Source organism: Cyprinodon variegatus, unplaced genomic scaffold (assembly GCF_000732505.1).
Source record: "Cyprinodon variegatus isolate N-32 unplaced genomic scaffold, C_variegatus-1.0 Scaffold1486, whole genome shotgun sequence".
In the NCBI taxonomy this organism is placed as follows: domain Eukaryota; kingdom Metazoa; phylum Chordata; class Actinopteri; order Cyprinodontiformes; family Cyprinodontidae; genus Cyprinodon; species Cyprinodon variegatus.
The window spans coordinates 120280-133472 of record NW_015151939.1 but is presented as its reverse complement, the minus strand read 5'-3'; the positions used below and the strand labels follow the sequence as shown (position 1 = coordinate 133472).

At 36.8% G+C, this 13193-nt stretch overlaps 1 protein-coding gene across 1 annotated transcript; it reads right to left on the bottom strand.

The window, feature by feature from the left end:
* Window positions 1-6219: 6219 nt before the first annotated feature.
* Window positions 6220-12901, bottom strand: LOC107103602 (gamma-aminobutyric acid receptor subunit rho-3-like; the record flags this gene model as incomplete). The annotated part of the gene is made up of 2 exons (XM_015403374.1): window positions 12637-12901; window positions 6220-6332 (listed from the first exon to the last, which is right to left on the bottom strand). Coding segments are annotated over exons 1-2 (250 nt in total), but the record flags the coding sequence as incomplete, so codon positions are not given.
* Between the last annotated feature and the right edge of the window lie 292 nt (window positions 12902-13193).

The window sequence follows — 13193 nt, the reverse complement described above, 5'->3', positions numbered from 1 at the left end:
ACGTTAGATGTCGCTCAAAATTACACACTGTAGCTTTAAATCCAGGAATCAATTCTGTTGGATTGTTCTTGAGAGGGAGAATTACATAGATAAAATCCTGTAGGCTCTATTTTTAGCCTGTTTTGAGATTATTGAGAAAAATTAGTTTTTTTACAAATTCGTTACTGACGAAATTATTAGCACCCTACTGCTGTTGGCATATTTATGCCAACATGCCAGCACTTGGTCCTCTCCTGGAATATCTAGCAAAGTCGGATCAATACTCTCTGCCCCATATTTCTAGGTCGACTTGGTTCAATCCAAAGGAAACTGAGCTGAGGAGGACTTTGCTTGGAAATAAGGTTGATTACATGTCAGATGAACCATTTCTGTATTAACTTAAGCAATTATATAAGAGACAATTTACCATCTGAAAGACAAAATGATGACCCATTTTTATGTCCCCTGACAGAATCCTACAAAAGGTTTTTGAAAAGGTCATGGTACAGTATGTGACAGAGTTTATAATTAGGCCCATACCACGCCTTAAAAACAAGTGACTGCATTTAGACAGGTTAAGAATGTTGATAGGCATAATGTGTGACAACTTTGCATTTCCCACAATCTACCTCCCTTCCCAGCCTCCTTTCTGGGTCCAGATAGGAACAAGAAATTTAAGATTGCTAATGTTTAAAACTGATCAACTTGAAAAAACTCGTCTGAAAAAAAACAAAAAATTCTGAAAAAAATCCTTCAGTTAGCTTAATTAAAGGAAATTTAGCAATAACAATACTATTATATCCATGATAAGCATGGTAAGTTTTTTTTTTCACAAAATAAACATTCAAATGTTTCTCTGCAGATAATGCTGCTGTAATAGATGATGCATTTTCTAAAAAGCATTAAATTAAGTTTTAAAATGAGTGCACAGCACTGCTATAACGCAGCTACAGTCATTATATAGAAGGATGGCAAGAATATTATTAGGACTGAACTAAAAAAATACACCTTTATGTTGCTTTTATCATAATACCTGGCAGCAGGGCTCTAATTGTTCAAATAGGGTTTAATCTGAATTGGTCTAATAAGTGAAATTCAAAGCTAAAAATTGCACATTAACTGGATTGATAAATCCATACATTAGTTAATTCAGTTTCAAAGCTGTCAGCAGCTCCGATATGCTTGTTCTAGCTTGTTGAAACGCTGCACATGTTTCTCCAAACCCTTTCACCATCTGCGCTTATTGACCTACTAAAAATACACTGCAGATTTATGGCTCATTCCAGTTTTGACATTTTTCACATTTCAAAGGGGCCAAGTCTAAGACAAAAGACTCTGAAAAACACCTGCTAGGACAGACATTAAAACTAATTTTTGAAGGGAATTCCAAAATCTGAAATGGAATCATTTAGCTGAAGCTGGAGGCAAACAAACTTTAAAACGTACCTGAAATTAGCAGGAAACCAATCTGCACATGTGGTGCTAATAAAATTTAAAAAATAGCTTTAGAAGGTTAATTTGAATGTTATAAACATCCCACAGGTTGACCCAGATTTAGAAACGAGCCATAAACACGTGCAAGAAATGACATTAAATGTCACATGGAGTATTTTTGGTATGTCTGCTGCTCCTTGAGGTGAAAGGGGAGGGCTTGGTTTTAAATCTTCAGCCCCTGCTTGTGTCAAACACAAATATACCGACTCTATAGGCTTATCTGAGACAGAAATATGCTGAGATTTTAATTACAGTGCAAAGAAATGCCGCTGGGATGTGGAGCAGACAGTGGTGTGCTGGTGGCCCCACCCTGAATGTCATGGAGGACCACAGAAATATATACAGACTGATGAAACACAACTACAACAGAGAAAGCATCTAGGGGGGCAAATGTTTAGAGAGCTTTATTTCTAGACTTAAGCAGATTAAAATGATATCACTGATTGAAATACCTTTTAATGTCCAACTTCTGCCAAACTCAACCTTTCATTGGAGTTAAGGAAATATAATAATAAGTTCAAGATGATATTATGAAGGATAAAAGGAAGAAACTGTCACAAAAAGAAATTACTATTGTCCTCAGTTCAGAGGGATCCTGTGTATATTGTTTTCATGGCTTGTTTAGATTTTTTAAATGCTGCAGATAAAAAAAAATAAGTGTAGGTAAACATTTGGGTTCAATTTAATGATTTTGTTTCATTCATCCTTTAAACTTATAGTTTATGTATGTGTATGTTTAGATATGTGACAAAACAACAGCTGGTTGTTATACTGTAAAGCCATGCCCATGCATACAGGTCAACATAGAGGTTATATGCAGCAGAAGCTCTGAATGAGATGGTATGGAGCAGAGGTCTTCAACAGGGGGTCCGCGACCCCTAGGGGGTCCACTGAGGTACTGCATGGGGGGCAGCGAGTTTTGGTTTATTAGTCTTTTTTTTTTATATTCCACCCTGCAATTTTTTTCCACTAATTGAAATGTCTTTAAATACACATCAACGTGAATTCAGCACACTCTAGTAAACAGATAAATGGAGGCAGAAGATGTCTTTCAGTCATCAATGCTCACATTCAGAGACACACAGGAGCTTTTTCAACCAGGAATCAGAATCAGAAATACTTTAATAATCCCAGGGAGACATTACTTTTGTTAGATTACTCCATATGTAATAGAGTGACTATAGGACCAGTTTGATATAACAAAAGTCCATACATTATATATAATTAGCGGGTCCCCGCTCCATCTTGCCATCAGTTTTGGGGTCCTTGGTCTGGAAAACGTTAAAGACTCCTGATATGGAGGAATCACAGGTGTCCACAGAAAATGGACACGTTAGGATAATATGTATGCGTTTTTGTTTTGAAAGTTTAGGGGAAGGGGGATGTCAAATAATAGCTGACATTAAAATAAATAGAAATTGACAATAAGTAAATAGAAATTATAAGAAGTGGATATCATGAAATTGCTCCTGATGGAGCTCCTGAACTAAAACTCTGTAGAGTAAAATTTAGAGGCAGCCAGTAATATCAGGTGTTTTCTGTAATGTTCAGCAAATGTTATTCACACTTCTGCACCTGTTGGCAGGGATGCTGGTTCATTGTTCATGAGGAAGGTGCTTTGATTTGTCTGGGATAGATTTTTAGAATTCATTTTCAAAATAATAATTTAAAATCAACATTTTATTTGACTAAATTATAATTTAGTAAATGGGTTTCAGTTTGGTGATATTTCAATTACTACTGTGAATTTATCATTTTCTTAATGGGAGGATATATAAGATGTCAAGTACAACTGTAAGTTTATTAGATGAGTGCTTTCTTTGCTTTGCTAGGTGTGACAATGATTGCACAGTTGCCTGCTCAGTGACAAAGAGCTTTTTAGCATTAGCATGGAGTGAATAACACAGACGCGCTGTATAAGAAGGGCCAGAGACGCGTCCATCTCCTGAGGAGGATGAGGTTGTTTGGAGTGAGCAGGGTCCTGCTTAAAAGCTTCTACGACTCTGTGGTGGCATCAGCACTCCTCTACACTGTTGTTGCAACAAACTGTGAGAAAGGCCATTTCTGTACTGCACTTTGGACTTAATGGAGGAGGTGGCTGAGAGGAGGGTGCTGTCCAAGCTTACAGTACATCCATCATGGACAACACCTTCCACCCTCTGCCCAGACTGTAGAGGAGCTGAGCAGCTCCTTTAGAAAAAGACTTTTACACCCTGTTTGTAAAAAGGAGCGCTACTGCAGGTCATTCATCCCTGCTGCAACCATACTCTACAATGTGACACTACAACGGTAATAACTTGTATGATGTGGTGCAATGTATGATGTGGAATTACTATTTTACACCCTGTGCAATAACCTGTTTATCTATATTTAACACCCACTGCTTTAACTATATATAACTGATGTTGCTGTTATTTTCAAATATCCATTATTGTAAAAATGTCCATAGCTGTATATTGGTTATTTATTCTCCAGGTGCACCGTTTTATATTGTTAAAAAACTTTACAGTACAGTATTTTACTGTTTATTTTTTAACTCTACATTATTATGTTATTCTTATACATTTTTCTAAGGTCCACATTTGTGTGACCATTTTTAATAATCTTTCTGCTGCTGTTAATTTGCCCATTGTGGGACAATAAAGGGATTTTCTATTCTATTCTATAAAAAATGTATCTGTAAAATCTCTAATATTTAACAACAACAAATACTTAGTTAAGCAAATTGTGCAAAACAACAATAAAAAAATTTAAACCCCATCAGATTTATAGTCCCCACACTGCAGATATATAAGAATCTGTCCTTAAATCACAGCCAAACCCATTTACACAGTAACAGATTAAAACCTCCAAATTAATATTATATTAAACTGAACTTCCAATATTCACCACTGTTCGGCGCCAAGTACCATTTCCTCTGATCATAGAGCAGCCGGTTTGCTTGGTCTCGTAATGAATCCTGGGATACCCTAGGATAGATAGGATACATCGGATCCATCCTTCAAATCGGGCAAAAAGAAGGACGCATTTTAAGGCCGCATAACGAGGAGTCTTGGAATCCGACCAGGCCATGGCGCCGTGCTATGACGTAATCAATCTGTTTTAATTCATGGGATGCATCTGTCGAATCTGGCCTTTTGAAGGATACGTCCCATGAATTCAAACACATCAACTGACTCTCGTTAAAAGTTTTGTCAATGCGCAGTAGCTCCTCTGCAGAGAGCTCTGGGCGCAGCTCTGGTGCAACCTGAGGTGTCAGGAGGTGTATTTCTCACCACCTCTCGCCACAACGCAGAAGTTTTGCGGGTGATTGACGGATCGAGTCGCAGGGGTTTGAGACACATTGGAGAGAGAAAGAGATAAATGGTGAAAGAAATGTCCTTTTGCAGGACCTGGTTTATCAAAAAGGCTTTGCTAGCAGCATTTAGCTTTATTCTGCTTTCCCTGCCTCCTTTTTCAAACGTCAGGATCTGACCCAGCATGGATAAATACAGCTAGGACTGAACAAGAAGGAACAATGTGGGATTCACAGGGAAAACAATATACAGTAATATAGTGTTATTTTTCTAGATGTTTGTTAATCTGCATAGTTGCTCATAAATAAACACATGGTCAGAAAATAGTTTATATATATATATATATATATATATATATATATATAAAATAAGTATAAAGCTGACCAATAGCTTCTCCATTATTAAACTGCTACATTGTTTTTTTTTGGGTTTGTGACACAATATTGGACCATGCAAAACACAGATTTACCTTCAGAAAGCCTCAGAAGGGCAGCATGTAACCAGGCCAGGGTGGCTTGGTTACATTACTGACTCCTGTGCTGAAAAAATCTCCCAGTCCGGCTCTGGGGACAATATTAGCTCTTCTGTTACAATTCTAATAGAAACATTCTTAACATGTATTTTCTAAGTGAACCTGGACTGGCTGATGTCAACCCTAAGTAGACAATCGCTCATGTGAAAGTAAAAACACTTACTGTCAGAATAACCGGGACATCCATCCATATTCATGACAGACATAGTAACATAGAAGCTTTTTTTTAATAGTCTTCCTTGATTTCCTGAACTGAGTGCTTCTTTCTTCATGCTGATTGATTGGAATTAGTCCTCACTGTCTGACCTTAAGGAACAGCATCCATTCTTTTAACACTGGTTGGAAGTAGCAAATGGGTCTTCTAACATCATTACAGCTGCTGTAATTGATCTAAATTGTTTGATACAACAGTTTTAGTGAACTAACAACTTCATTAAAAAATGCATTTATTTTTTTTTTTGCATATATATTTTAGATATATTTTTCTTTAATTATTTTTGTTGCAGTTGACCTTTTGTTTCCCACCCCTCCATCTGCTCCAGACTTGGAATATAATCCAGATTAATGCTCACGAATCCCCCCGACTCACACCACAATACATCACACACACACAGACACAAAGCAGGTCCCAATCACAATAAGAGTGAGCTGACTGCTGTATTCTGAAACTGCATTAACACCCCCCCCACACACACACACATTGGTGATATCTGGGTCAGAGCTGCTGATTTCTGGATTGACATATCCGTTGTCTAAGTGACCTATTGTCCATCATCAAAGCCCCGGCATCATCAGCTGGGGAGTGATTTCCTCTGCGTGAGTGAGTGGATTAAATCATCAGGGATCAGCGGTGAAATGAGGAAAGCTATTGTCAGTTAAACTAAAGATGTTTGGCTATCATTATGTTCTGGTTCTGACCTCCAAAGCCCGGCCTCAGGGCGAAGTCGTGCTCTTCGATCCTCAGTAGCTGCTCACTTTTTATCAGCAGTGTCTTGGTGCTGTCTTGTCTCTTCAGCTTGTAATCGATGCGTCTGCAAATGCAAAGGTAAAGGTGTAATTGCGGGCTTCACAGATTGTGGTTTTCACATTTAATCCTCTCCTCACCTGCAGCTCTTTCTCTTTTTCTACTAAACCACAAACCTAATGGCAGGTGTGATACGGGTTTTATTCATCAACATTTGTGCAAACAAAAACTTTTGCTTTTCTAAGTTCTGTGACTTTTCTTGCTTTAAGGTACATTGTTGTAGTGTAGTTGAAATAAAACCAGGGAAACTTGAGGTAATAAAAAAGAAATGAATAAATTATACATGTTTTGGTCTCAGGCAAAACTGAATAAAACTGTTTTGCTTTTGACTTTCATACCTGTGGATATAAAGAGAGGACCTAAGCCTTATAATTACAGGATTAACTCTGTGTATTTAAGCTTTAATAACTTTAAACATGTGCAAGCATGCCGTGTAAAGGTGAACAAACAGTAATAAAAATGACAAAGCTTGATTTGCTGACAGATGAAACGGTTTGTTACTGCATAATGCAAGTGTTGTGGAAACGAGAAAACAGAAGGCAACCTCTCATTTGTGGATTTTTGTTTAGAAATAAACATGTTTTAACATGTGAATACAAACAAAAACACAAAGAGTGAAGTTAGAAGTTATGGTTTTTAAGACCCTATCCTTAATGCAAACATAAAGGAAAAAAATATTAATCTAGAAATGTTCTCAGTAAGTAAATTAATAGCATAAATTAATCAGGAATGAATTCCTCCTTTTGATTTAGGCCTTTTCACATAAGAAATAATGACTTCTAAAGTAACTAACAATCAATAAAATCAGAAGTGCCACCATTTTTTTTAGGTATTTGAGACCTTGTTTAAAAAAAGTCTGAGCTTTGATAAAAAAAAACAAGTGTAAGAAAAGTTCAAAAGCTGATAAATAAGAGGACAGACAGACAGAAAAAAAAAAGAGGAATCAAGCATAAAAACAATGGAAAATTCTGCAAAAACTTTACTGCATGATAGTTATCTCCAGGGGGAAAGTTTGTGTGTCCATTCAGCAAATAGAAGTTTACAAAAACAAACACCCCAAATACAAAACAAAAACACAGCATCATAATACTGTAAATAAGGGGGGTTGAATGTTAGGAGCTTCAAAACTATAAAATCTATAAGGACAATAAGCCAAAGTAGTGAAAATATAACAGGTTAAGTGTAATTGTGAATTAAAAGGTGATTAATGAGTTCTGAAAGGAGCAAGGATGTAATTTGCTTATAGTTAATAAAACCCCTTCAAAACAAAACTACCACGTTATTATATAGTTATTTTGCATAAATGTTTTTTTTTTTTTTCTTGAGTTGAATTTAACAGTAAAGTAGAAGCATGCTAAATGATTTTGGTCATTTAATCAGCTCCTTGGTATCCACCTTATTCATTTACTCTGCCAAGCATTAATTTTCTGCTGCCCTTTTGAGATAGTAATGTGAGTGGTTCTACTTGGAAAACATATAAACAGTCTTTAAAAGTATGCAGACTTTTTTTTACAGTTGCTTTTTTCCCCCAAAGTTGCTTGAAATCTCAAATAAGAAGACATTTAGAAACGTATGTTTGTTAAGATGATGCATTTTGTCCGGAAATTATGTTAGATTTCCAATTTGATTAAAAGCAGTTACTGTAGATGTGTTTCCATTGTTTTCCATATAATCCACCTTCTCCAGTCAATGTGACTAGGGTCAGAAGACAAGGAAAAACATGGATATCTGCAAAACAAGGCACTGTGACCGAATATAGACCTGAGTTACACCACTGAGTTGGAGATAACTAAGGAGTTACTGGGGATAAAAATAAGAATTAGCGAAACAGCTAAAACTAACTACTAATAACTAATTAAAAATTCAGCAGATAAACACATCCTTTTATATTTACACTTAACATTGTAAGCAAATTTACTGTAATAATAATATATATATGGGCAGAAACTTTTATCCATCAAAAATCCACTCCACCACCAGTTTCAGGCCTGGAGGGGAAACAGCCCTGTTCTTTACTTCTGTTCATGCATATCTATCAAAATTCAGCTCTATGTTTCCTGCTGAGGTCTGAGCACCAAAGACAAAGTGATTGTATTAATTTATTCTAATTGTCTTTTCTGTTCGTGTGAGTTTTTCAGATTGAATTTTAATTAACTGAGTTTGTTAATTTGACTAATTTGAAAGGTTTGAAACTCTTTTCAGTTCCTTTGAAATGCCTTTTATTATTGAAAAATCTATTTTACCGTCAGTTCTATCATTTTATTTCACTTCAAATATTCGATTTGTTTGAGTCGGACAACCTGGTCCTTAAGCAACAGAGTAATCAAACACAGATTCATGGATTCCCATTCCACATCATGCTTAACAAATTCATTCAGTTTCAAATGAGGTGAGTGCAAATTTAATAGAAAAATTAAAATTCTGTTTCTGATGGCAAAACTTTCTGCCCTTTTTGGACCTACTGCAGGTCCAAAAAAAAAAAACCCTGACTGGTTTTTCACATCTTATTTTATATAATCAAACAGCCTTAATGTGGCAACATTCTAGTTTTTCCCTGCGTGTCGCCTCTGCAGATGGAAATGTCCCTCATTAAATAGCATGAACTCAGTCAGGTCGGTTTGTTGCAATCTGAATTTTTAACTCCACTGGATTTTTGTCAGGAATATTGATGTGTTTGACTCACAGCAAAGAAGAACAGGGAGGGATTTAGGGTCATGGTTTTTGGTGGAGGCCCGTATTTCATACCACAATCAGATGAGGATCCTGATAATCAGACTGGAAGAGATGAGGGCAGCATAGCAGCGGCTTTTAACACTTCAATTCATCCGTGACAACAGGTGTAACACAACTCTCCACCTACAGCAGGAGCTACATAACCGCTCAGATTTCAGGTCTGTCTGACATCAGTGCTGTTTTAGTTCAAATATTAATCCACCGCGGCTCTGAAGGAGAGATTTCTCCAATGCCAACTAGTCTTTTTGGATATGAATTGAACCTGTTAGTATTTAAAATGTTCCTAATTTTCAGTTAGCTCCTCTCAAATTGTTTGAAAGTTTTAGGTTACTTTCTAAAATCCAAACAGCAGACTGGGCCTGCTAATTATTTTATGGCTGGAAGGCCTTTAGATGAGATAACTGTTTCTTTTAAATGCAAAATTATTTTTCTTTGTCTCGGATCAAATAAAAAACCGACACAGGTTAAAAGGGGGGCCATTTAACAAGCTGTCCAAACTCCTCTTTCCAGTTTGGATTTCCTGGAAAACACGACCTCAGAGTCTGAAGGCAAAGAATCCATGTTGCTGATTTAAGTTTCCACAGTCAGTGAAGACCTGTGCTTTCAGGCCATCTGCTGGTTCTGGTTCAGTGGGTTTTCTAAAGTCCGCTCTGCTTGGGGGACCATTTATCAGAACATTTCAGAACCCTTCACGCCTCATTAGAGATGAAGGGGACTAATAATTAAAGCAACCAGAGCTTCCAGAGCACCTCAGCAGAACCACAGGCTGATCAATGGCCTTCATGTCATCATGCATTGATGCAGTAATTTTTAAAAAAAAGGCCCCAAAGGTCCATTTATGCTGTTGATCTTAGACTTTAGAACTAAGCAGTAAAAAGTCTCTTAAACAGATGTTGGACATTTATAACAATAGGAAACGGACACAAACAGGACCTCTAACCTGTTTCCTGTTTTATGAAGCAGAACCATGAGCTATATAAATAGTGGAAATGAAACAAATGAACACATTAAAGGAGAACAAATTGAGGATAAAACAGGCAGAATAACTGTCTTTGAAACCTTTTGTTAAGAAAAACAAATTTCCCCAAACCTCTGGTGGAAGCACTGTGTAACAGATAAACATGAATAGTTTGGAGTGATTTTGCTCTGGTTCTGGTTCTGTGTTAATTTGTGCTTCTTTTGCTAGACTGCTTTTAAATCAGCTTTGAAAAGACCTAAATTCTCCATCAAGTTCTATTTGTTAATAATCACCAATCACTAATTGCTTTGTATAACACATCTGACCCCAATGAGGCGCTCAGACTGACCCTTTACAGTGTACAGGTTACACAGACAGAGGAGATGTTCTGTAGATACTTCTGTTCTAGACTCTGGCTACATCGCTGTCCGCTTGACTCAGTTAAAGTCAGCTGACATAAAACTAAAACTAAGACTAGAAACAAACACCTAAAACTAAGCAGTGGAAATAATAGCTACTATACAGGACTAGAAAAATGTAGTTACGGCTAAATAAAACTAAATTCGAATAAAAAAACAAAACTATTAAAACCTTACTAATAAAAAAAAAGCCGATTCATTTTATTTGATTAGACTTCAGGTTTTATTTTGGACTTGGATTTAATGCAGAGTTGGTTTTCTGCTTTACTCTCCTCCAACAGCTCTGTAGTTTGTGATCATGTGACTTTCTAACACTGAAGGCTTGGTTCTCTTATAGGTCAAGGTAGACCTGTTATCTTAAGCTGCAACAGGGCCATTAAATAAAACAACAATGCTTTTACGTATATTTTCCATCCAATCATGCTGGGCCTCTGCTATCAGCTTAACAAGCAGTAAAAGGTGCTTTTTATTACACCGAACCAAACTGTGTCTGTAATAAAGTAATGTTTAATCAGACATAGAGCCATTATTATGATTACTGACTTTGTGTCTAAAAGCAGGTTTTGTTTTGTACTTCTATTGGAACTTTTTAATACTGTAAAAAAAAACTCTTCATAATTGTACTGGAATTTATACAGTTATTTATACATTATTTATCAAAATGTGAAAACATAAAAGTTGGAATCTTTGCACTTAAAACGGACAATAGGAGAGGAAGAAAAAAGCCGACAAGAGGAAAAAAAAAATGACCACATACTGACTGAAAATGAGAAATGGACTCATTGTGAAACTTCCAACAGGTTTTTATATGATAAAGAAGTTAAATCAGGAATCTTTGCTGTGTTTTTTACAGGAAATCACAGAACTTGCTATTAGCTCATGCTAAGCTGCATAAAAATACTTTATGCCCATGCATTTTACTGGTATGTTTTTTATTTTTTTTATCTATTAACAAGCCTTCCAACTATAAAAAAGGGAAAAATGCTTATACTGACTGACTTAAGCTTGGCAAAAAAACTTTATCTACACTTTAGCTTTTCTGCTACATGTTGAGAGTTTTTTAGAAAATGTCAAGCAGAGTTACATAAAAAAACAGAATTACTATAAAATGAAATAAACTGCCATAAATTAAACATGACAATATAATGAGCCTATAGAAAATATCATGATTACCACAGCTAGCCATCTAGCTACTATTAGCTAGATGGCTAACATTTAGATTCTAGCTAAATGCTAGCTAACATTTAGAATATTTTCATCCTACTGTACTTATCATTTTATCAATCTAAAAGTACATTTTTTGTTGCTTTCATATAGTTACTTTAGGTACAATAAATTTTTTCTAATCATACAAATCAGGTATATAGTTACACAAAAGATGCAGTATTATATGTCTATCTTTCATGTAGATACTCTAAGCTCCCTGATAAAGTACCACCAAGGTTTATTCATTAAGCAATTAGTCTATATCTCACTATATTGTTCTTCCTGTTTGCTAATTTTCCAGTAAAATCAAGCCTGATAAAAACTCTACTACTTTTTATCTCTAGCTGCGTAAAAATGTCAAACGCTCACAGATTTACAACATGATTATATCCCTAATTAGCACTGGGTGAACCTTTTCAGCTTTGGTTTGAATGAAACACAGAAATTGGAAGTTCTAGAGTCCAGCTTTGACAGCTGCTGAAGCTAATTCTCCATTCAGCGCCTCTAAAACCCTGCTCCGCCAGACTGATGCGATGTGGTTGGAGCGCATCTGTCAAATCCCAAACAGGAGATGTAACATAATGGAAACGTGGCATTTATGTTTGCTTTATGGTTCACTTTGAGGGAGATTAGAGAGATATGATGTCTCCATCTGCCACTGTTGTTGCCACTGCTTCCTGGATGTTTTATTCACTGTGCTAAAGGACAGAGGTGGGACCAAGTCATTACTTTCCGTGTCTCAAACTTTACAGGTTACAAGTCGACTCATAATGCAAGAGTAACAAGTGGTCTAAATTTTAAGTCGGTAATAATGCATACAAAGATATCTCTTAAAGACTGATTAACATCTTATTTTTTGCTATAAATATTGTGGTTGTTTATTTTATTTTAATGAGAGTATCAAGTGTATTCAAGTCAAGTCATCTAGTCAGAGGGAACAGTTCTACTAAAGGAGGAGTTCTGAAATCTCAATCACTTGAACCTGTCCTTCTCACCCTCCAAACTTGAACTTGCTGTTCTCTCCGAGGAAAACCTCCTTCTGTCTCCTGCGGTTGGAGCTGCGGCCGCAGGTCACCATGGCAACAAAGCCGGCCGCTATCAGAGTAAGGCAAGTCAACACGTCCACCTTCATTTTTCACAGGTCTCCCTGCCAAATCCGACACAACTGCAGCATCCCAGCCGCTCCCTGCTCCACCTCCAGGAATCGACAGCCAGACCATCCACGCTCAGGGCCAGAGGTTCTGGTCCAACATCCCACAGCGGCTGGTCGTCTCCTCCTCTGCGGAGCCCCTGGTTGAAAGGGAAACTTCACAGCAGGGCAAAGACATGAGGGAACCTTGGAGGCATGTTCTCAGATATCTCCCTCTTCTGAAATCTCCTTCTTCTCTGTCCACTCCTCTTCACTCTGCTTGTGAATCTGCCTGCTCTGTCTCCAGTTCTGTTGTTCTATCTCTGATTAAAATTGATATGAATCTATTCCTCGTGGAGATAGAGGAATGACACTAATTCCACCCAAATCCTCTTATCCACAGCCACAGCAATCTTTCACTAA